The 26592-nt window shown below is 42.6% G+C and overlaps 1 protein-coding gene across 2 annotated transcripts in view; it reads left to right on the top strand.

Moving 5' to 3' along the window:
- Positions 1-26592, top strand: part of LOC126356006 (diuretic hormone receptor-like) — a 673424-nt gene that overhangs the window by 610938 nt on the left and 35894 nt on the right. For both annotated transcript variants that reach the window (XM_050006648.1, XM_050006649.1), the window contains 2 exons: positions 7297-7482; positions 10147-10325. In XM_050006648.1, coding sequence (XP_049862605.1) covers positions 7297-7482; positions 10147-10325 — 365 coding nt within the window. The remainder of the gene's footprint in view (positions 1-7296; positions 7483-10146; positions 10326-26592) is intronic.

Below are 26592 nucleotides of genomic sequence, written 5' to 3' on the forward strand. Positions count from 1 at the left end.
TCTAAAGAGAGAGATTTGTTTTGAGTTGGGAAGTGGTAGAAACAGCAGGCAGACACACAGCACATGTTGAATGAGTCAACGAATTTACCCTGTTGTTCACAGAGTCGTATTCTCTATTAAACACTAAACCTTCATACTTTTGTTTGGAACCCTCTGCCCTAGGAAAAATTAAAAAATAAATTTTCAGTTTTAAATATTTCCAGATCCCTAGTTCTGATCACGGTATCATTCCAAGGCAGATGCTGAAATTAGATGCAATCTCCCCAACTTCCACAAGTGAGCCTCTCTGACCTTGGGTACCAGTTCACCAAATATTGAACTGAAACGATCTGGGCTGTTTAATGGATCGGATCAGTTTAAACAGATTTCACTGATAGTGTCACAGTCGGAAAGAGAGAGAAAGAGAGAGAGAGAGAGAGAGGGAGAGAGAGAGAGAGAGAGAGACAGGTAGAGAGAGAAAGGAATCTTTTATTTATATTAATAAACTCCTGAAGATATAATATAATTGAACAGTATGTGTTGCAGAAATTTTGGTATGATTTGACAACTGGAGGTTTATTCTGTTCGTGTGGGCTGGGATCATGAACTTGCACTATGCAGTGACGTCACTACAAAATATTTTTGATTATTACGTCTGAATACAGCAAAGTCCTAAGCCAAAAAGTCCTGAAACAACACGAACCAAACATAACCCTACGGCCAATATTTCCCTAGTCAATTCGATGAAGTGGCAACATGGAAATCCGTACACTCAGAACTGACAGGGCTTAGGGTTCCATGCCCTATGAGCGATACTGGTCAAATAAAGAATAATGAGACACTAGACTTATATTATTAATTTGAGTTAGAAAATTTCATATATTATGCAAACATATATAGATCAGCATTTAGTGGTTAATTATAAAACTGGTTGTAGCGTAAAGTTTGATGACTTTAAAGACCTGTTTGTAAATATTTTATGCAAAGAAAAATTTGACATACGAGATAGGAATCTGTGAATAGCCATTATGGCCGCTATGATAATAGCCCCCCCCCCCCCCCCCCCATGAACCTTGGACCTTGCCGTTGGTGGGGACGCTTGCGTGTCTCAGTGATACAGATGGCGGTACCGTAGGTGCAACAACAACGCAGGGGTATCTGTTGAGAGGCCACACAAACGTGTGGTTCCTGAAGAGGGGCAGCAGCCTTTTCAGTAGTTGCAGGGGATACAGTCTGGATGATAGACTGATCTAGCCTTGTAACATTAACTAAAACGGCCTTGCTGTGCTGGTACTGCGAAAGGCTGAAAGCAAGGGGAAACTACAGCCGTAATTTTTCCCGAGGGCATGCAGCTTTCCTGTATGATTAAATGATGATGGCGTCCTCTTGGGTAAAATATTCCGGAGGTAAAATAGTCCCCCATTCGGATCTCCGGGTGGGGAGAACTCAAGAGGACTATTTTACCTCCGGAATATTTTACCCAAGAGGACGCCATCATCATTTAATCATAATGAATAAATGAAAAAATAGGAGTGCGGGGAAGCTACTACAAACAGCATAGTGAACGCATTATTGTGGCCAAGATAGACACAAAGCCCACGCCTACTACAGTAGTACAAGCTTATATGCCAACTAGCTCTGCAGATGATGAAGAAATTGATGAAATGTATGATGAGATAAAAGAAATTATTCAGGTAGTGAACGGAAACGAAAATTTAATAGTCATGGGTGACTGGAATTCGTCAGAAGAAAAGGGAGAGAAGGAAACATAGTAGGTGAATATGGATTGGAGGGGAAGAAATGAAAGAGGAAGCCGTCTGGTAGGAGCCGTCTGCACAGAGCATAACTAAGTCATAACTAATGCTTGGTTCAAGAATCATAAAAGAAGGTTGTACACGTGGAAGAATCCTGGAGATACTAAAAGGTATCAGATAGATTATATAATGGTAAGATAGAGATTTAGGAATCAGGTGTTAAATTGTAAGACATTTCCAGGGGAAGATGTGGACTCTGACCACAATCTATTGGTTATAAACTGTAGATTAAAACTGAAGAAACTACAAAAAGGTGCTAATTTAGGGAGATGGGACCTGGATAAAAAAAGAACCAGAAGTTGTAGAGAGTTTCAGGGAGAGCATAACGGAACAATTGACAGGAAAGGGGAAGAAATACTGTAGAAGAAGAATGGGTAGCTCTGAGGGATGAAGTAGTGAAGGCAGCAGAGGATCAAGTAGGTAAAAAGACGAGGGCTAATAGAAATCCTTGGGTAACAGAAGAAATATTGAATTTAATTGATGAAAGGAGAAAATATAAAAATGCGGTAAATGAGGCAGGCAAAAAGGAATACAAACGTCTCAAAAAAGAGATCGACAGGAAGTGCAAAATAGCTAAGCAGAGATGGCTAGGGGACAAATGTAAGGTGTAGAGAATTATCTCACTAGGGGTAAGATAGATACTGCCTACAGGAAAATTAAAGAGGCCTTTTGAAAGAAGAGAACCACTTGTATGAATATCAAGAGCTCAGATGGAAACCCAGTTGTAAGCAAAGAAGGGAAGGCCGAAAGGTGGAAGGAGTATGTAGAGAGTTTATACAAGGGGGATGTACTTGAAGACAATATTATGGAAATAGAAGAGGATGTAGATGAAAACGAAATGGGAGATAAGATACTGCGTGAAGAGTTTGACAGAGCATTGAAAGACCTGAGTCGAATCAAGGCCCCGGGAGTAGACAATATTCCATTAGAACTACTGACAGCCTTGGGAGAGCCAGTCATGACAAAACTCTGCCATCTGGTGAGCAAGATATATGAGACAGGCGAAATACCCTCAGACTTCAAGAAGAATGTAATAATACCAATCCCAAAGAAAGCAGGTGTTCACAGATGTGAAAACTACCGAACTATCAGTTTAATAAGACACAGCTGCAAAATACTGACGCTAATTCTTTACAGCCGAATGGAAAAACTGGTAGAAGCGGATCTCGGGGAAGATCAGTTTGGATTCCGTAGAAATGTTGGAACACGTGAGGCAATACTAACCTTACGACTTACCTTAGAAGAAAGATTAAGAAAACACTAACCTACGTTTCTAACATTTGTAGACTGGGAAAAAGCTTTTGACAATGTTAACTGGAATACTCTTTAAAATTCTGAAGCTGACAGGGGTAAAATACGGGGAGTGTAAGGCTATTTACAATTTGTACAGAAACCAGATGGCAGTTATAAGAGTCGAGGGACATGAAAGGGAAGCAGTGGTTGGGAAGGGAGTGAGACGGGGTTGTAGTCTCTCCCCGACGTTATTCAATCTGTATATTGAGCAATCAGTAAAGGGAACAATAGAAAAATTCGGAGTATGTATTAAAATTCATGGAGAAGAAACAAAAACTTTGAGGTTCGCCGATGACATTGTAGTTCTGTCAGAGACAGCAAAGGACTTGGAAGAGCAGTTGAACGGAATGGACAGTGTCTTGAAAGGAGGATGTAAGATGAACATCAACAAAAGCAAAACGAGGATAATGGAATGTAGTTAAGTCGGGTGATGCTGAGGAAATTAGATTAGGAAATGAGACACTTAAAGTAGTAAAAGAGTTTTGTTATTTAGGGAATAAAATAACTGATGATGGTCGAAGTAGAGAGGATATAAAATGTAGACTGGTAATAGCAAGGAAAGCGTTTCTGAAGAAGAGAAATTTGTTAACATCGAGTATAGATTTAAGTGTCAGGAAGTCGTTTCTCAAAGTATTTGTATGGAGTGTAACCATGTATGGAAGTGAAACATGGACAATACATAGTTTGGACAAGAAGAGAATAGAAGCTTTCGAAATGTGGTGCTACAGAAGAATGCTGAAGATTAGATGGGTAGATCACATAAATAATGAGGGAGTATTGAATAGGATTGGGGAGAATAGAAGTTTGTGCCACAACTTGACCAGAAGAAGGGATCGGTTGGTAGGACATGTTCTGAGGCATCAAGGGATCACCAATTTAGCATTGGAAAGCAGTGTGGAGGGTAAAAATCGTAGAGGGAGACCAAGAGATGAATACAGTAAGCTGATTCAGAAGGATGTAGGTTGCAGTAGGTACTGGGACATGAAGAAGCTTGAACAGGATAGAGTAGCATGGAGAGATGCATCAAACCAGTCTCAGGACTGAAGACCACGACAACAACAACATGATAATAGCAAAATAGTCGCAGGTATTTTGTGACTATTCTTTTTGATGAACTGCGGCTTGTAGCTTCCAAATAGCTATTCCGATTTTCCTGTCTAGTATTAGCTACGCGCACACGTCATTTACGATTTCACATCGGAAGCGCAATTTAATATTACTTCAGTGTTAGTTCTCGTCTCTCCCTTAGCTGTTTTTGAGGAGGCCACAAGGCGTAATACTTGAGTCAGAAAGCTAAAAATTTTATAGTTCAGAAACCAGTAGGCCCAGGTTTTCGATTCGTGGTCTGGCGTGACCACAGGAGGCCCGTCACACGGGCTCTAAAGATGGGGAGTGGGTCCCCAGACCACTGCAGTTCGTGGCAACAGTGGCGGTAACTCCGCTTCACGCTTGGCCGCAAATGTCTTTTTCTCCTTTGAAGGCAACTGATAATAAGCAACTGCAAGTATTTAGAGTATAACTGCGCATAACAAACTGGCCTCGCTGTACCCACGGGCCTGTTTGGACACTATCACAATATTCATTACCTTTCCCTTCAGTTCTTGTTATCCAAGGAAATGAGCGAAGGACTCGAGCAATGAGAGGAACATTGAGAGCAGCTGATACAATCCTCTCGCATGTTAAGATACACTCGGTAATTCAGGAAATATTTTGGGAGTGTTTTTATAGTAACAATAGGACGGATATATACAAATCAAAAAATGCTATACATCACCTCGGTTCCGAGAGTTCCGGAACCTGTACAGAAAATTGGAACAGAGATCAACATAATCATCATTTCCGCCCTTTTTATTGCTAATGAAAGCCACATATTGCCGTACAACCATAGAGCAAGACCTTCAGTGATGGTGGTCCAAACTGCTGTACACGCTGGTACCTCTAATACCCAGTAGCACATCCTCTTGTGTTGATGTATGCCTATACTCGTCGTGGCATACTATCCTACTATCAACAATTTCACCAAGGCACTGTTGGTCAGCATTGCCACACTCCTCAACAGCGATTCGGTGTAGAACCCTCAGAGTTTGTGTGTCACGTCATCCATAAACAGCCCTTTTCAACCTATCCCAGGCATGGGCGATAGGGTTCTTGTATGCAGAACATGCTGGCCACTCTAGTCGAGCGATGTCGCTACCCTGAAGGAACTCCTTCAGAAGATGTGCACGATGCGGGCACGAATTGTCGTCAATGAAGACGAATGCCTCGTCAATATGCTGCCGATATGGTTTTACCACAGGTCGGAGGATGTCATTCAAGTATAGTAGATCTGTTACGGCGCCTCTCACGATCAGCGGTGGCGTACGTCATCCCCACATAATGCCACCCCAAAACAGCTGATAACCTTCACCTTGCTGTACTCTCTGGACAGTGTGTCTAAAGCGTTCAGCCTGACCGGGTTGATTCCATATACATCTCCGACGATTGTGTGGGTGAAGACGCATGCGACACTCATCAGTGAAGAGAATGTGATGTCAATTCTTAGAGGTCCATTCAACATGTTGTTGGGCTCGTCTGTACCACGCTGAATTGTGTCGTGGTTACAGAAATGGACATCGCCATGGACGTCGGGAGTGAAGTTGCGCATCATTCAGCCTATTGCGCACAGTTTGATTCGGAACACGACGTCCTGTGCCGGCACGAAAAGCATTATACAACATGGTGGCGTTGCTGTCAGGGTTCCTCCGAGCCATAATCCGGAGGTAGGAGTCATCGACTACAGTAGTAGTTCTTGCGCGGCCTGAGCGAGGTATGTCGACAGTTCCTGTCTCTTTCTATCTCCTCCATGCCTGAACAAGATCGCTTTGGTTCACTCAGAGACGCATGGATACTTGCCTTGTTGGGAATCCTTCCTGGAGCAAAGTAACAATGCGGACGCGATCTAACCGCAGTATTGACCGTCTAGGCGTGGCTGAACTACAGACAACATGAGCTGTGTACCTCCTTCCTGGTGGAATGATTGGAACTGATCGGATGTCGCCCCCCCCCCCCTCCTCCGTCTAATAGGCGCTGCTCATGCATGGTTGTTTACATCTTTGCGTGGGTTTAGTGACATCTCTACAGTCAAAGGGACTGTGGCTCTGATACAGTACCCACAGTCAACGTCTATTTTCAGGAGTTGTGTGAACCGAGGTGATGCAAAACTTTTTTTAATGTGTGTATAACCTTATCAAAACCTAAAAGAAAATATCACATAGCTCTAACTTAAAAGTTCTCTTTCATGAATCTCCTGTTATACCGGTAACGTCACATAAATGTCAGGCATTAATATTTGGAAACCAAGTTAAAAAAATAACTGCTAAAATTCGAAAGAAAAATACTAATAAAACTTTTCAGGCCGGTATGTGAGGAACTGACATAGAATATAAGTAAAAAACGAAGAATTAAGGGGGCTGTACAAACATGGTAATACTGTCAAAGTCCTAAAGAAGAGAAAGGTGAACTGAGAATGCCGTATAGCAAGGCTGGCGGAAAGTAGACTACCTAAATCAGCATTTGGCAGTATAGTGGATAGAACGAGAGGAAGAGGAAGATCCCGAATTACGTGGCGTCATAACATCCAGGAGGACATGGCTGGGATGAACATCACAACCGAATGGTCAAACGGTGCACTCTCAGAAAGAAATGGAAGAACCTTGCAGAGTATTCGTACAGTCGATAAGGCCCTTGCCACATATAAACGAAAGTAAGAGTAAATAAATGACGTAGAAAATTCAGAGTTGATTTTGATATCTAAATCAAGATACTATCCTACAACTGCTCATGATTAGACAAACTTCTAAAAACAAATATAACCCATCCATTCCTAATTTGTTTTTCTTACTGTGACGGTGTTCCATTGTAAAGCAGATGCCGAACCTTAGTGTTTCAATATTAAATATGAATGTACTTTGATACGCAGTTATATTAGAGGTTTGTTAGAGATAATAGATTGAAAATAGGTAGGTCAGATTCTGCTCACTTCATTTATACGTTTAAAAAAGGCAATTTGTTATAATTTTTAATGACTAAGTACAGTAATCACCAAATAAAAACAAAAATAAAGTCACATTGCAGTCTACAAAAATGTAAGTGTTGTCTTACACTAACTTGCTTTTGAAATTTGTGCTCTATCTTTAAAAACCTTTGACACGCCCGTGACGTTTTCACCCAGGTGCTGATCACGAAGCTGCGGTCTGCGAACACGGTGGAGACGCAGCAGTACCGGAAGGCCAGCAAGGCGCTGCTGGTGCTGATCCCGCTGCTCGGCATCACCTACATCCTCATGATCGCAGGGCCCACGGAGGGCTTCTCCGCTGAGGTCTACGGCAACATCCGCGCCGTACTCCTGTCTACACAGGTAGAGAGGTTATGGGCAGTAAGAGCCTCTTGCAAACGACGGAGGACCCCCGTGGTGCCTGCTACATATTCATAGTTACTGGCATTTGCTTTGCAAAACTTACTCAGACGAGGTCGAATGACGTCACCTAGTTGAGCTTTGTAATATTGTATGAACATTCTAATACCTACTGGGTGGTATAGAAGAGAGGCGAGAATGAGACAAAAAGGAGAAAGTCAGCGTGATGATAGGTCTTGATCTGTTTGGTCCTTGTCCCACAATTTGAACGAAATCTGAAGATGTATATACGAATGATTTATATATACAGGAAATGTATATTCAGTTGCTAATACGGAAAACCTCCAGCTGTAGAAAGAAATGACGACATTGAAAATTTGTGCCTGATCGAGATTCGAAACAGGATTTCACGCCTGTTACTAGCGATCGACTTCACAATTTCGGTTATTCGTGCAGGCCCAAATTTTTGTATGTCGTAGTCCATGTGTCATTAAACTGGCCTAGTAGAAATATTGTAATCTCCGTACAGGAGAGACATCAGATCGACAGTCATTACCCTGGTGTCGCGGATAAATACGTTACTACAGTCCATGTGTTTGCAGTACTATGGAATGTTTCTTGGTCACGCATGCATTTATGAAAGAGTGTTGCATGTTACTTCTTACAAACACAGGCACTGTAATATCGTATCGATTTATAAATGATTTGGAATACTATCGTAAAATGTAGTCTACGATACTAGAGGTCTCACTGACCTAGGCAATACCTAGGCATTACCAGATGAAATAAAATGTCTGACCGACAGCAGTAACAGTTCTAAAAATAAAATGAAATCTCCTTGACAGCTCCTTCAATACTACAGATGAACTTTTGAATAGGAATAAATAAATATATACGTATAATGTGTGTATTATGTCCCCTTTAAGGACATGGGGTAGGTAACACAATTTTATAGCTTAAAAAAAAAAACTTCATTCATGTGTGCATTTCTTATGCACTTGACACGTTCCACATCATAACGGTTACCGTGAGACTGATCATTGTACTATGTAACTTACTAACTCCTGTATTATCACAAACAATCCTGTTGCACGAACATCCGCAACTCAGCAATATACTAGACGTTGAAAATACCGTTTCAGTTGTAAATTTGTTTTATTATCACTACCGGTAGCAAACCGCGCCTGGTACACGTCCACTGGGGCGCTCGGGGGCCACAGCACAGTTGCGACCCCTGAGGATGGGTTTATGGAAGCCCGAAACCAGTCGTGTTAATAAAACAAATGTACAGCTTAAGCAGTTTTTTAGATTAGATTAATTATTCATTCCATAGACCCATAAAAGAGGGAATCCTCCTGGGTGTGGAACATGTCAGGTAAACACAGTACAAAAATGTAATTAGAAAAACTTGAGTATCATTAATTTTAATGATCCTCAGTCAGTAAAATTATGTATATGAATTAAAGTTAAACTTCTAATATTTACACGTTTAATACTTACATCTGCTTTCATTAAATGCATCATTCAGACATTTGCTAGTTTCTTGGCTGTTACAACCAAGTATTGTCAAAAATTAAAGTATAATAAATGTTCATTAAAATGGTCTACTGCACTAGTTGTGAAACTCATGGATGGAATAGAAGGAGCTGGCCACCAAAAATTCTTTTAAATTATGTTTAAATTCTGCCTTGTATGAAACTAAACTCTTAATGGTTGCTGGTAACTTACTGAAAATATGCGTTGCTGAATGGTCGACATCTTTCTGGGCAAAAGTAAGCGATTTTAAATCTTTATGTATACTGTTCTTATTCCTAGTATTGATACTGTGTACCAAGCAGTTAATTGAGATGTATTATTTACTACGAACTTAATTAAGGAATAAATATACTGTCCTGTATTATCCATATATTGGACGTTGTTTGCTACTGTCATGCCTTGTGACTATTTTCTAGTCATGTAGACCTAAACACATCGCTGCCGCAGCGAAACACCATGAGCCACACAGTATCAACAACAGCTTCACTCAGTTTGCATTCAGCACTGCAGTAACATGCCACGTTGAGGCACACAACACTTTAATGGTGTTAGGGTAGTGGCATTACTTTCAGAAGGTCATACATACCAAGATACTGTCGATCAGTTACGTGGCACTTAGAGTATTGTGGCTGACGTTTGGAGAAATTATAGAGAGACGGTAAATGTGAACGACAGACCTTTTAGTGGTCGTTCTCGTACGACAACACCAGAGCAGGATCGTTTCCTCCAAGTGTCAGCTCGCAGGAGCCCAAAATCAGCTGCCAGCAATATTGGAAATAGCTTCTCCCGGGCAACAGGGTTTCGTATCTCAAACAGAACAGTGTGCAGAAGGTCATATCATTATATTAGCTGTCAACGTCGGATTTATCGTACCTGTGTGTGGAAGAGGAAGTTTGTGGTTGTGACACGAATCACAGTCCACAATTCTCTGTGCTACAACAGGGGGTGTTTATTTGGGCATGTCTGCATGGTGTGATTTCAGCTATTCAGTTATGGAGTGAATGGATCTACACACTGACCATCTTTGGGGTTTCAACACACTTGAGGCTCGGTGCCAGTCCATACGCAGAAACCCGACTGACTCATTTTAAACGCGGTGTCAGAATGTGGTGGTTTGTGTGTGTTGGGCAGGGCTTCACGGTGGCGCTGTTCTACTGCTTCCTCAACTCGGAGGTGCAGACGGCGGTGCGGCACCGGCTGGACAGCTGGCAGACGGCTCGCAGTCTCGGCGGCGCGGGCTCCGGCGCCCGCAGGCTCAAGAGGTCCAACAGCCGCGACGGCTCGCCCAGGTCCCGCACCGAGAGCATACGGTCTGTATGGCCCGCACGCGTCGCTAGGGGCAAGCACGCTGGTGCGCGCGTGGAGCATCTTTCTTCTATTGGCGCTTTATTACCTAACGACTTGCAAGCTGCTGAGTGTTTCTATGTTCTCTATTACAACCATGCGCTCTCCAATAAAGCTGCGTCTGAAGTCTTAAAGGCTTAAGGGGTGCCTGTTCAGTGCCTGAAGGCCAGAACTAGAGTTTAGCTTCGAATTATGAGTAACGTATTATTCTTAGCAAAGCTTGACAGAACTCGTTCCACATTTAACTAACGTTACTGTATATTTATTTTTTTATTCACACGTCTGGTTCCGTAGGACCAAATTGAGGAGCAAATCTCCAAGGCAATGGGACGCGTCAGTACATGAAATTACAACGTAAAAGTAACAACGGATAAAATGAAATGTTTATGAACCCCAAAAAATAGAGCAATACGTTTAAGTAAACGCAATCAACAACATAACATAAGAATCAGCTTAATTTTTCAAAGAACTCCTCAGCTGGAGTGAGCCATGAGGAACTTTTCAGTTTAGATTTGGAAGCGCGTGAACTGCTAAGATACTTGAGTTCCCTTCTGAAAATGGATGCAGCAGTATACTGCAGAGCTTTCCACACGAGAGTTGCCCGCAACTCGTGGTTGTGCGGTAGCGTTCTCGCTTCCCGCGCCCGGGTTCCCGAGTTTGATTCCCGGCGGGGTCAGGGATTTTCTCTGCCTCGTGATGGCTGAGTGTGGTGTGTTGTCCTTAGGTTAGTTAGGTTTAAGTAGTTCTAAGTTCTAGGGGACTGATTACCATAGATGTTAAGTCCCATAGTGATCAGAGCCATTTGAACCATTTTTTGCACGAGAGTTAAGGAAGTGCGATCAAAATTAAGATTGTATTTCTGCCGAGTATTACCTGGGTGAAAGCTGCTAATCTTGTGAATGGACTGATATTTTTTAACAAGAAACGATACTAAAGAATATATAAACTGATAAGGCAATGTCAAAATACTCATACTAGTGAACAGGAGTCGACAAGAGGTTCGTGAAATTACACTACTGAGCTAAAAATATCCGCTTGGAATGGCAAGAGTTAACCTAAAATACAATACAAAAGACATAAGCGAATGAAACTAAGCAAAGTAGACTAATTTTCCTGTCGAACGACCACTTGCTTCTGATACCGTTCGAATAGTAAAAATGACAGCATTAATTCTCTGAACAAGATCCTGAACGTGGACTTTCCAGGACTGTTTACTGTCTATCTCAACATATCGAATTTTGAACTGTACAATTTCAGTAATTATATGCCCATTCTGTGAAATTAAAACGCCCGGTTTTGTTGAATTGTGTGTTAGAAACTGTAAAACAGAATCTCACTATGATTTAGCATTAGATTATTTTCTACAAGCCATGAACTTATGTGATGAACTGCACTATTTGAAACAGATCCAGTGTAGCACACAACATTCTTTACTACCAAGATAGTGTCATCAGCAAACAGAAATATTTTAGAATTACCCGTAGTACTAGAGGGCACATCATTTATATAATTCACATAAATAAGGAACATCAGTGCCCCAACATTGATCCGTGAGGCGCCTCACCCATTGGACTGTACCCCACTCAGAGCCCACATTACAGCCATTCTGAACACTGTGGATAATTACCTTTTGCTGTCTGTCGTTAAAGTAAGAGGTGAAAAAATTGTGAGCTACTCCCGGTATTCTGTAGTGGTCCAACTTCTGGAGTATTATTTTGTGATTAACACGTTTAAACGCCTTAGTTAAAGCAAAAAGTATACCTAGCGCTCGAAACATTTTGTTTAATCCATCCAGTACCTCACAAAGGAAAGGGAATATAGAACATCCAATTGTTAAACGACTTCTAAAGCCGAACTGTACATTTGAAAGCAAATTATGTGATATAAAATGATCAATTGTCGTTATATATATAGCCTTTTCAATAACTTTAGCAAACACTGATGGCATAGGAATAGGTCTAAAATTGTCTACAATATCCCTCTCTCCCTTTTTATAAAGCGGCTTTACTACTGAGTACTTTAATCGTTCAGGAAACTGACCATTCTCAAAAGAAAAATTACAGATATGGCTAAGTACATGGATAATATTCTGCTAAGCCCTCCAACATATCCAGGAGAGTCCTTAGTCTTCAGTGATTTAATTATTGACTCAATCGCCCCCTTGTCAATATCGCAGAGGAGTATTTCAGACACCAGTCTCGGAAAGAGAGTTATGTGATTCCCTGTAGAAACGAAGTTCATTTAATTCACCAGCAATTCTCAGAAAATTATTGTTTAGTACTGTACATATCAGTAACAGAAATAATTTTGGTACACATTTTTGAGAACAGTGATCAGTAGTGTATTATATTTTAACTTAAGTTCGGTCTTGGTCACAACACTTATGTCTCAATAGCATAGGTGACAGGTTTCGGTTATATTTATATAACCATCTAGAGACCCATGGCTTCTTTGGAGGATGGTAGGCGGAGCTCTCCTCAGCTGCTACGAACTGATAGTAACAGAAATATTTTTACTACGAGCTGACCTTATCGTTGGACTTGTGCTGCTGGCCAGGCACTTCCTTCACAACTGACCAAATGGTTTTAATTTTATCCTGTGAATTAGCTACTCTATTTGTGTACCAATACATTTTGCCTTCCTAATAACATTTTAAGCACCTTACAGTACTATTTGTAATGAACTCAGTGTAGCTTGATTGTGACTACTTCTAATATTTTGATATAATTCCCGCTTTGTTTTATACGATATCCTTAGCCCACTTGTCAGCCACTCAGGCTGCCTTTTACTGCTAGTAATCGGTTTAGAACGTTCTAATAGAAAGCAATTCGCAAAGAGCATGAGAAATGTGTTAGGTAAAGCATTATATTTGCCACCTATATTATCGGCGCTACGAACGTCCTGCCACTTTAGTACGTTAACGAGGTTTAAAAGATTCGTTATGGTAGTAGCTTTCCTGCATAGTTTGTAGTTATATTAAACATTTGTTTCAGTGCGGAAGCCTTTTACTGTCAAAATTTGTGCACCATGTTCATCCCTTTACTAACTGAATGCCAATCTGCTAATGAAAAATGAATAAAAATATTGTCTATGGCTTTGCTACTGCTCCCCTGCCCCCTAGTTGGAAAAACCACAGTCTGCATCAGATTATATGAGGTTAGGAAATCTACCAACATCCTTTTTCTTGCACTATCATATACAAAATTAATGATGAAGTCATCACATATAACTAATTTCTGGTACTTCCTATAAAGTGAACCAAGCATCCTCTCCAGATTGAGCTGAAATGTTCTGAAGTCAGAATTAGGGGACCGATATACAACAACAATTAGAAGTTTAGTTTCACTAAATTCAACTGCTCCTGCTCATTGTTCAAATATCTGTTCAATGCAGTGCCGTGATACGACCATGGACTCCAACGGAATACTGTTTTTTACGTACATGGCCACTCGCCCACACAGACGAGCGGTCTGAGGCGCTGTAGTCATAGTCTGGGTGGCTGGTCCCGGCGGAGGTTCGAGTACTCCCTCGGGCATGCGTGTGTGTTTGTTTGTCCTGAGGGTAATTTAGGTTAAGTAGTGTGTAAGCTTAGCGACTGAAGACCTTAGCAGTTAAGTCCCACAAGATTTCACATACATTTGAAGATTTTTTCGCCCACCCTTCAAGGAACTCCTGGAAATTCAAAGTGATAAGCAACGTTATAGTAACAGGACGTCGTGGCGTTCTTCCGCTGCCACTGCGTGTACATAAAGGGTCAACGTCCTCGATGTACTTTTCAAACGATAACATTGTCCGTTTTAGACTGGCTTCGGGTCAATTTCGACTGTACAGCTATAATCAAGCAACATACAGACTATCTCTACCCAACATGCCGCAGCTACCCACACGTAAACATTAACCTGGTCTGTCCTGAATATGAAGGCAGAAAGTCTATAATACCCGTCGGAGACCCATGCACAATACAACTCAAGGACGTATTTGACAACCACCCACTGAAGAACCACATTTTTCTACACATGGACTTCAGACTTATTCTACCATTACATACATATACAAACTCATTCAGTCTTGTTCTTAATCCTTGGTTCCCAGAATATCTTGAGGGAGAAGGGGAAGATGAGTTTTGTACCAGCATTGCTTTGCAAGTCCGTCTTGATTTGTGGATAGAAGCTTTATCCTCTGAAGGAGCTATATTGTATTTGAACATACAGCATGATCAAAACTTCTGCAGGACCGACGTTAAGGATATCGACCTGCAAATACGTGTCTTTTGTACTTTTCTCATATACGGCAGTCAACCTGAAGTGGGCGAGAGATTGACGATAAATGTAACTAAGAGTCAGAACACTTTCTATAAAACAAATTGGGAATTCATTCTGGACCTCACTTCTTGTTTGCTTTCAACTCTTTCAGCGACCGCATCAGTAGACGAATGGTTAGTGTCGCATCCTATGGTGCGAAAGTATCCGAGCTCCACCCCCCGGTACCTCCTCGTATTTTTCTGATTTTAGTAAGGTCTGCAATGGGGTCTGGTACCCTCGTAAGGCCAAATAACGAGTTGCTTGAATAAAGAAACAGCACCATCATCAAAGTTCATTTATTGGTACTATAGTATAGAGGTATCGGTGACATGCTGATCACTTGTCGTAAGAACGTCTATCACGTCTTTTATGTCCTTGTACGGAGTAGCCACTAGTCGGAATAGGTGTAACGTCTAATCCCTTAGTGCTGTTCTCTACTACTGTTTCAACTCCTTTTCAACACCAGTATTGCCAGACTGCCACATCAGACTGGACTACGAGCGACTCAACAGAAGTCTTCGATCGGCTCAGTGAGTTGCATAAGGTCAGAATTTTCTGGGATCCTCGGCAAAATCTACTGGTAACCTGCGACGCTGGAAGTTGGTGTGTGCTTTGCACATCGACCTCTTCGTAGACCCAAGCATTTCTACAGACGTTTGCCTGTTCACTGTTCGGCGATATGGCCGAATATGAATTAAGAGTATATCAAACTAAAAGTAAGCAGCAGCAAATTTATCAAAACTGATGGTCCAAGAGGTAGGAGAATTGATAGAAAACTGCTAAGTTCGAAGAAACTAACATTTGAAAAACGAAGCACGGAGGACGTGAAAGCAGTCTGTTACAAGCAAAGAGGGTTTCAGATCAAAAGAGGATTATCATCATCATCATCATCATCATTTAAGACTGATTATGCCGTTCAGCGTTCAGTCTGGAGCATAGCCCCCCTTATAAAATTCCTCCATGATCCCCTATTCAGTGCTAACATTGGTGCCTCTTCTGATGTTAAACCTATTACTTCAAAATGATTCTTAACCGAATCCAGGTACCTTCTCCTTGTCTGCCCCGACTCCTCCTACCCTCTACTGCTGAAGACCGTGAGTCTCTTAGGTAACCTTGCTTCTCCCATGTGTGTAACATGACCGCACCATCTAAGCCTGTTCGCCCTGACTGCTACATCTATAGAGTTCATTCGCAGTTTTTCTTTGATTTCCCCATTGTGGACACTCTCCTGTCATTGTTCCCATCTACTAGTACCTGCAATCATCCTAGCTACTTTCATATCCGTAACCTCAAGTTTGTTGATAAGGTAACCTGAATCCACCCAGCTTTCGGTCCCATACAACGAAGTTGGTCGAAAGATTGAACGGTGCACAGATAACTTAGTCTTGGTACTGACTTCCTTCTTGCAGAAGAGAGTAGATTGTAGCTTATCGCTCACTGCATTAGCTTTGCTACACCTCGCTTCCAGTTCTTTTACTATGTTGCCATCCTGTGAGAATATGCATCCTAAGTACTTGAAACCATCCATCAGTGCTAACTTTGTTCCTCCTATTTCTGGCACTTAATCCGTTTATATTTCTTTCCCACTGACATTACTTTCGTTTTGGAGATGCTAATCTTCATACCATAGTCCTTACATTTCTGATCTAGCTCTGAAATATTACTTTGCATAGTTTCTATCGAATCTGCCATCACAACTAAGTCATCCGCATATGCAAAACTGCTTATTTTGTGTTCACATATCTTAATCTCACCCAGCCGGTCTATTGTTTTCAACATATGATCCATAAATAATACGAACAACAGTGGAGACAGGTTGCAGCCTTGTCTTATCCCTGAAACTACTTTGAACCATGAACTCAATTTACCGTCAACTCTAACTGCTGCCTGACTATCCATGTAAAGACCTTTAATTGCTTGCAAAAGTTTGCCTCCTATTCCTTAATCTCGTAGAACAGACCATAACGTCCTCCTAGGAACCCGGTCATATGCCTTTTCTAGATCTATAAAGCATATATACAATTCCCTGTTCCACTCATAACACTTCTCCATTATTTGCCGTAAGCTAAAGATCTGGTCCTGACAACCTCTAAGAGGCCTAAACCCACACTGATTTTCATCCAATTGGTCCTCAACTAAACTCGCACTTTCCTCTCAACAATACCTGAGAAGATTTTACCCTGTTCCACTCATAACACTTCTCCATTATTTGCCGTAAGCTAAAGATCTGGTCCTGACAACCTCTAAGAGGCCTAAACCCACACTGATTTTCATCCAATTGGTCCTCAACTAAACTCGCACTTTCCTCTCAACAATACCTGAGAAGATTTTACCCATAACGCTGATTAAAGAGATACCTCTGTAGTTGTTACAATCTTTTCTGTCTCCATGTTTAAATATTGGTGTGATTACTGCTTTTGTCCAGCCTGATGGAACCTGTCCCGACTCCCAGGCCATTTCAATTATCCTGTGTAGCCATTTAAGACCCGACATTCCACTGTATTTGATGAATTCTGACCTAATTTCATCCACCCCAGAAGCTTTATTGCACTGCAATCTACTGACCATTCTCTCCACTTCCTGAAATGCGATCCTATTTCCATCATCATTCCTATCCCATTCTACCTCTAAATCTGAAACATTACCGATCGCATTTTCACCTACGTTGAGCAACTCTTCAAAATAATCCCTCCATCTGCCCAAAGCATCCACAGGATTCACCAGCAGTTTTCCTGACCTGTCCAAAATACTTGTCATTTCCTTCTTAACTCCTTTTCGAAGACTGCTAATTACACTCCAGAATGGTTTTCCAGCAGCTTGACCCGTAGTCTCCAACCTGTTTACAAAGTCTTCCCAAGATTTCTTCTTGGATGCTGCAATTATCTGTTTGGCTTTGTTTCTTTCTTCAAACATAACTTTCTCTGTCTACCTGAGTTCTAGTATGTAGCCATTTTTGATAGGCCTTCTTTTTCCTTTTACAGAGGTCCTTGGCTGTGTCATTCCACCAAGCTGTTTGCTTCATCCTACCTTTACACACTACTGTTCCAAGACATTCTTTAGCCACTTCTAGTACTGTGTCCCTGTACCTTGTCCATTCCTTTTCCAATGACTGTAATTGACTACATTTAAGTAACTGGTACCTTTCTGAGATCGCTGTTATGTACTTGTGCCTGATATCCTTATTCTGAAGTTTCTCCACTCTTATCCTCCTACATATGGACCTGACCTCCTGCACTTTCGGCCTCAAAATCCCAATTTCACTGCAGATTAAATAATGATGAGTGTCATCAAAGAATCCCCTGAATACACGTGTGTCCCTCACAGCCTTCCTGAATTCCTGATCTGTTATTATATAGTCAATGACAGATCTAGTTCCCCTGCCTTCCCAAGTATACCGGTGAATGTTCTAATGTTTAAAAAAAAGGGGTTCGTGATTACTAAGCCCATACTGGCACAGAAATGCATGAGTTGTTTCCCATTCCTGTTGGCCTCCATATCCTCTCCAAATTTACCCATAACCTTTTCATACCCTTCTGTTCGATTTCCAATCCTGGCGTTAAAATCACCCATGAGCAGAACACTGTCCTTGTCCTTTACTCTAACAACTACATCACTGACTGCTTCATAAAAACTATCCATCTTATTTTGATCTGTCCCTTCACAATGCGAATACACTGACACAATCCTAATTTTCTTGCTGGCCACTGTCAAATCTATCCACATCAGTCGTTCGTTTACATACCTTATTGCAGCTACGCTGGGTTCCATTTCTTTCCTGATGTAAAGCCCTACACCACATTGTGCTATTCCTGCTTTGACTCCTGACAGGTAGACCTTGTATTCTCCCACGTCCTCTTCTTTCTCACCCCTTACCCGAATGTCACTAACAGCTAAAACGTCCAGCCCCATCTTACTTGCAGCCTCTGCCAGCTCTACCTTCTTCCCAGAGTACCCCCATTGATAGTAATAGCTCCCCATCTCATTACCATTTGTTTGCCAAGTCGTATCTTAGGAGTCCCTGGTTTGTCAGTTAGAGGTGGGACTCCGTCACCTCCAAAGGTCCGAGGCATTTTGCTCTGATTGTTGCCAGCATCATATTTAAAGTACGAGGGAGGCAGGTTGCTAGCCTTACTTTCCCCGAGTCCCATTGGGTTTTACCCCTAACGGCTGAGGGACTAACCGGTGGATTTGGTAGTCTTTGCCATATGAGCACAAAGATGACCACGACTCAGAGTATGTCCGAGATGCCCAGCCTTATTCCAAAGTAACTGGTATCCCGACTGTCGGGACCACTTATTTGGCCACTCATACGTTGCCCGTGGTTCATGAACTAGGTCATGACTACAGGAACCCACACCATGAACCACAAGAATTATTAGTATAAAAAATCGGCCATAATACGAGGAAGTACTTTATAACAAGGTAGCTTTGGAAGCGGTTCATGGACTGTGGGTAAAGTGGAATAGAAGAGAATCGAAGAGTTTGAGATGCGTGGCTATAAAAGAATGTTAAAAACTAGGTGAAGAGGATGAAATTAGGAGATTCTCCCCAGAATCGGCAAGCTGAGCTGGACGACTTGTTGAAAACATTGAGAAGAAGAAGGGCCGGGATGAAAGGACACGTATTAAGATATCCGAGAGTAATAAAATTTCAACATGCTCTTGATGTAAGACCAGCAACCCTTTTATTTCATTAAATGGTCATCACGAATCTGTCACAGTAGTGGCACATATGCAGGGTGAACATTAGTAAAACCGAGAAACTACAGGGATGGATTCCTGAATGGAAATGGTGGAAAGAAGGTCCTATGAAGATGTATCCGGAAACGCACCGTTGTCACGGTAGATGATGCTGGCGAATTACAGTTCCTGTGGTCACGTGCCATGTGATCCTTGTGTGTTGTAGGCTGTATGATTCACGGAGCGTACTGTAAGCACCAGAATGGTCCAGTATTTATGGAGGATCAAGCCGAGATGGTGGTCGTGTACTGTTAAACAGATGGAAACGGTGGAGAGGCAGCACGGCTATACCTAAACAAGGACTCCCACAGGCCCCAGCTACACCACACAACATTTCAAGCCGGTGATAAGAATAGTAACTCTCCTCTTGGAGGATACACTTGATCATATTTCGTTTACACTACATTGGCAGGCCACTTTCCCCGATCTTGTCCTAGGGTTCGTGTCAATATCTTGTAGAACCCGGTTCTGGAAATCTGCTGTGCGCACAGTCCGTGTCTGCCTACACGTTCATCTGTCTAAAAGGGCCCATGATACCACATACACCAAAAGAGGGCTTGAAATGTTGTGTCACGTGATTGGTATCTGTGATGATACTTGTTTTGGTATAGCCGTTCTATGTGCCGACTGTTTCCGTTTGGCCTTACACAAACAACACCTCGACTTATTCCCAACGTGAAAACTGGACCATTCTACTGCTTACAGTACACTGCGTCCATCATACAGCCTGCAGCACACCAAGAAAACAGGGCGCGTGGTCAGAAGAACTGTCATTCATGAGCCCCATCTACCGTGACAACGACGCATTTCTGTAGACGTATACACGGGGCCTTTTTCTCCCCATTGTCAGTCAGGAATCTATCCCAGCAGTTTGTTAGTCTTGTTAATGTGCACCCTGTATTTTAGCTTTTAGTTTCGAACTGACTGACTCGTTTTCAAACATGAACTATTGAAGCTACAATGGAGTTGCCTGATCCTAGTGTCAACAATCTAAAATTGGCAATACGGGCATCACGCAGAGGCATCTCAAATGGTTCAAATGGCTCTGAGCACTATGCGGCTTATCTTCTGATGTCATCAGTCTCCTAGAACTTAGAACTAATTAAACCTAAGTAACCTGAGGACAACACACACATCCATGCGCCAGGCAGGATTTGAACCAGCTACCGTAGCAGTCGGTCGGCCCCAGACTGTAGCGCCTAGAACCGCACGGCCACTCCGGCGGGCTCACACAGATGCAGGAGATCTGTATCACGATATACATAGGCTCTGCATACAAATAAGAATCAAACACTCGTAGTTTGAGTCTGATTCGTGTAGTTGGCAGATACTTGGCAGTTAGCTGCTGCATCTCGAAGGATATGTCTCGCAGCTGGGGACGAAACGTGAGGGGCCTAGCATCCCAGAAGTTTTAAGTGATGTTGCATATAGAGGGTAGAACCTATAGCGGAACACGGTGATTGGAACACATGCAAACAAACAATGGAGGACTTAGGATACAAGTTCAAGATGAAGGCGTTGGCATAAGAGAGGAATTAGTAGCGGGCCGCATCAAATGAGCCAGAAGAATGATGACAAAAAATGTGCACTTGAAACTAGGTTTACTCGCAGTCACATCCAATAATAAACAGCCAACCAAAAGCGATTGTGTACAAACGGTAGTCAAACGAAACGGAGATAGATCGAAAAAACCTAACTAAAATATGTTTTGCAGGACTTCCTACACAACGGTAAGAACAGATGTGATACAGAGCGGCGTGGCAACTGTCGTCATACGAAAGCTGAATAGGAGCAGAAATGATTAGCGAACAAGTGAAGACAGTAAACAGAAAATTTGCTTGTATGTCTCCATACATACGAAGACTCATTACAATTAGTGCAGCAAGAAATAGAATCGAGCTGTTACAAGAGCAACAACGATGGCGACGGAGACGGTACTAGGCGGCCACTGCGTAGTTTCCTGTAGCGTTGTGGCGCCGAGCGGGAGTGTGGTGAGTCGCGGCCACCGTCCGTCCTAGACTGCTGCGTCAGGGAGCGCTTGGAGTACACAGCTGGGTCCGCGCCAGACAGAAACTTGCAATTCTGTTACCAGCGTAACGACGCACGAGGCGTGGTATCGATACGTGATACTACGAGGAGGTTATTATTTCAAAAGTGTTCGCCTTATCTGTTAAAACATTTATCCCTCTGTGAGACATGAATGTCACTGCATTCAAGGAAAAATTTTTGCGGTTGCCTGCGGAATCATCCTTATACCCAGATATGCACCTCTTCGTCCGAAGCAAATCGACAGTTACGAATTTCTTCATTCACAGCACAAAGATATGGAAATTGCATGGTGAGGTTTCGGGTCGTGTGGAGGCTGTGGAAGAGTGTCGCAGCAAAAGTTCTGCAGCATACTCAAAACTTTGGCAATATATGGGCAGTTAAACGAAGTATCCCAGCATTTACTATAAGCGATTTAGGGAAAATACAGAAGGTCTGTCATGTTGAAAGGATATTGCAACCCCCATCCTCCCGAGTATGAACCCAGTGTTTTACCAATGTGCCACCTCAATTAGCGACCAAATCTACTATATTGTTAACATTACCGCTAAGTAACGCAAGGAAATTGTGCACTTATGACAGTATGTCAATACCGCCCTCCCTGAAACAAAAAGACACCAGTTCGTCAAAAAAAATGAAATTTACACACAGCCGTCATTCTATTCGCAGGTATACAACAATTCTGTTAACAATTTAACGGATTTGCAGTATAAACAGGTAGGAGCAAGTCATTTACTTTCGTTCCCTAGAAAATACACATATTATTCTCTAAGACATATTGTCCAATAAATAAATAACAATACATCGTATCACTCGATTCTAGGTTTTCCGAAGGTTCTCCTTAGTTGTGAGGTATTTGTCAAAACTGTATATACCCTCCTAGATATTTGCAACGGAATTTTCTCTTCCTCATCAACAACTCATCAGATACCTCACCGAAAACATTTCACCTCTACTGTGGTTTCCATCTGAAACTACGCGGTGTTCCCTTTGGTGAAGATAATAGAATGTATAAGGGAAAGGGGACCTTCAAAAGTATGAGATAGGAAGGAGCTGTTCAAATTGGTGAGAAACAGTGAGTGCAAGGGTCCATTGATACGGCCAGTTAGTTCTTCCGATTCAACAAGTTTTCTCTGGAATACGCCATTTGAAATCCAGGTAGGAGAGTACTCTCCAAATTGACGTAACATTGCACCCCAGGCAACAACATCGCCAGCGCTTTGCAGCTGCTGAAATTCACGTAACATACTCTTAGACCTCTGCCGTCTGGCAACACTACAGTGGTGTCATGAGCGAAATAGCGGTCAATGGCCGGCGACACCACAGAGCTGTCGTGTCCATGGTGTCGCTCGGTGGCCGGCGACACCACAGAGCTGTCGTGTCCATGGTGTCGCTCAGTGGCCGGCGACACCACAGAGCTGTCGTGTCCATGGTGTCGCTCAGTGGCCGGCGACATCACAGAGCTGTCATGTCCATGGTGTCGCTCAGTGGCCGGCGACACCACAGTGCTGTCGTGTCCATGGTGTCACTCAGTGGCCGGCGACACCACAGAGCTGTCGTGTCCATGGTGTCGCTCGGTGGCCGGCGACACCACAGAGCTGTCATGTCCATGGTGTCGCTCAGTGGCCGGCGACACCACAGAGCTGTCGTGTCCATGGTGTCGCTCGGTGGCCGGCGACACCACAGAGCTGTCGTGTCCATGGTGTCGCTCAGTGGCCGGCGACACCACAGAGCTGTCGTGTCCATGGTGTCGCTCAGTGGCCGGCGACATCACAGAGCTGTCGTGTCCATGGTGTCGCTCAGTGGCCGGCGACACCACAGTGCTGTCGTGTCCATGGTGTCGCTCAGTGGCCGGCGACACCATAGAGCTGTCGTGTCCATGGTGTCGCTCAGTGGCCGGCGACACCACAGTGCTGTCGTGAGCATAGTATCGCGCAGTGGCTGGCATTTGTTGGTGTTTTGTTTAGGTAATAGTAAGTTACACAATTCAACAAGTTTTTTTAGTTTTTATAAGTACTAGTGCCCTTTCATCATGGCAGACGAAAGAGACGATTATTTACGATGAATGGGCGGACGCCTTGTCTGACGTTCCGGACGACTTGGCCGACTGATAAGCGGACATTGGATATTGATGAAATGAAAGTGAAGCAGAAGAAAGTGAGTTACGTCCAAGAAGAAATCGGCGAACGCTATGGTTACCAACTGATTCGGATGAATCAGACGAAGAACACAGTGCACAGTGGTCAGACTTTGATTTACCGAGGACCAATAGTAAATTTTAAGCATCTCCGGGTCCAAACATATTTCCCAAAGATACACAGAGCGTCAAGGATATCGTCGATTTATATACTGGGAACGATCTATTTGAATACATTAGCAATGAAAACAACAAGTACTGCAGTAAGAACTGCAATAGAAGGAAATGGTATAAAAAATGCCAAATTTGCTGACGTTATGGGGCCCTTGCTATCCTTAGGGGAATTGTAAGAAGAGCAAGGATCGATAACTATTGGTCAACGAATCAGTTGACAGACACAAAGAAAATTTCGCAAAACAATGTCCTGCAACCGATTCAGACAAACATATCGTTTATCCATTTTTTCGGCAATAACAATATATCGGATAATGGCGACAGGCTTTTCAAAGTGCAATTCGTAACTGATTATTTTTCCAAAAAGAATAAATACACAAATATTTGAAACAAACAAATTTTGAATTCATTTGCTTATGTGTATATTCGAAATTTCATGACAGTAGGGGAACAGGGTTGAGAACGTATGAGAACTAATGACGAGATTAGTAACACTTAACAATGTATAATCTCCCGATAGTGTCAAGAACGGCCGGCGACAAGCCAAATAATCCGAATTAGCGCTACCGACACCAAGCGAATCAATTGGTACAGACGCGCAGATGACAAAGTATTAATGTGGAAACTCTCCGGCACGCAGTTTTAATCTGCCTGGAAGTTTAATATCAGCGCACAGTCCGCTGCAGACTGAAAATCTCATTCTGTACCCTTATTATTGCTTATAAAATACTGTCATTAACGCAGTATCTCTATTCCTCTTCACTCGTCTCCTGTAAACCCTTACGACCCGCTGCTAATTGCCATCCACGGGTTGTATGACTTACAACTCCTTCTACAATTATCTGCCTCTTGCATCCTTAGGTCAGAACAAGTGGAATACCCTCACACTATCATTTATTTCCAGCTCTGCTACTAAATTTCTGTTTACTTCAACCCTTGTAAATTTTAATCATTGTAGTTATAGAAACTATGTTCTTAACATAATTACTGACATTACTGTCGTCAGAAATACACTCTAAGACAAAAAACCATGCACCACAATGGAATTACTCCAACTAGACAAGTCGCGTTGAGCGGCCGCGCGGTTAGGGGCGCCATGTCACGGATTGCGCGGCCCCTCCGCCGGAGTTTCGAGTCCTCCCTCGATCTTGGATGTGTGTGTTGTTCTTAGCATTCATTATTTAAATTAATTTAAGTAGTGTGTGAGTGCAGGGACCGATGACCTCAGCAATGTGGTCCCTTAGGAATCCACGCACATTTGAACATTTTCGAACTGGACCGGAGTTAGTAGATTTGGCGGACACTTACAGAGAAAGAAAAGATTACAATTGCATTAGGCCCAGAGGTGGGCCAATTAGTTATTGACGTGCTCAATTTGTGAAGAACTTTCTCTTGCATAAACCATCCAATCTTTCTGAAATTGTAACGATTTGTATGTATGTGCATGTACATGACATCACACGACTTACGTCCCATTCGGACAATTCCATCATGGGGCGACGATTTCTTTTGTCTTGGAATGTATAATAATCGATTTTGAAATTTGTTTTCGTGACACAGGGGAGTTTACACAAACCACTACACCACTACAAGATGGTTTTTTTTCATAAAATAGAAAGATCTTGTCCATAACAGGGGCATTAAGATGGTGGTGGTGATTAGTGTTTAACGTCCCGTTGACAACGAGGTCATTAGAGACGGAGCGCAAGCTCGGGTTAGGGAAGGATTGGGAAGGAAATCGGCCGTGCCCTTTCTACATCTACATCTACATCCGTACTCCGCAAGCCACCTGACGGTGTGTGGCGGAGGGTACCCTGAGTACCTCTATCGGTTCTCCCTTCTATTCCAGTCTCGTATTGTACGTGGAAAGAAGGATTGTCGGTATGCTTCTGTGTGGGCTCTAATCTCTCTGATTTTATCCTCATGGTCTCTTCGCGAGATATACGTAGGAGGGAGCAATATACTGCTTGACTCTTCGGTGAAGGTATGTTCTCGAAACTTTAACAAAAGCCCGTACCGAGCTACTGAGCGTCTCTCCTGCAGAGTCTTCCACTGGAGTTTATCTATCATCTCCGTAACGCTTTCGCAATTACTAAATGATCCTGTAACGAAGCGCGCTGCTCTCCGTTGGATCTTCTCTATCTCTTCTATCAACCCTACCTGGTGCGGATCCCACACTGCTGAGCAGTATTCAAGCATTGGGCGAACAAGTGTACTGTAACCTACTTCCTTTGTTGTCGGATTGCATTTCCTTAGGATTCTTCCAATGAATCTCAGTCTGGCATCTGCTTTACCGACGATCATCTTTATATGATCATTCCATTTTAAATCACTCCTAATGCGTACTCCCAGATAATTTATGGAATTAACTGCTTCCAGTTGCTGACCTGCTATTTTGTAGCTAAATGATAAGGGACCTATCTTTCTATGTATTCGCATCACATTACACTTCGCTACATTGAGATTCAATTGCCATTCCGTGCACCATGCGTCAATTCGCTGCAGATCCTCCTGCATTTCAGTACAATTTTCCATTGTTGCAACCTCTCGATACACCACAGCATCATCTGCAAAAAGCCTCAGTGAACTTCCGATGTCATCCACCAGGTCATTTATGTATATTGTGAACAGCAACGGTCCTATGACACTCCCCTGCGGCACACCTGAAATTGTAACGATTTGTATGTATGTGCATGTACATGAAATCACACGACTTACGTCCCATTCGGACAATTCCATCATGGGGCGACGATTTCTTTTGTCTTGGAATGTATAATAATCGATTTTGAAATTTGTTTTCGTGACACAGGGGAGTTTACACAAACCACTACACCAC

The sequence above is a fragment of the Schistocerca gregaria genome, chromosome 3 (assembly GCF_023897955.1).
Source record: "Schistocerca gregaria isolate iqSchGreg1 chromosome 3, iqSchGreg1.2, whole genome shotgun sequence".
NCBI lineage: Eukaryota > Metazoa > Arthropoda > Insecta > Orthoptera > Acrididae > Schistocerca > Schistocerca gregaria.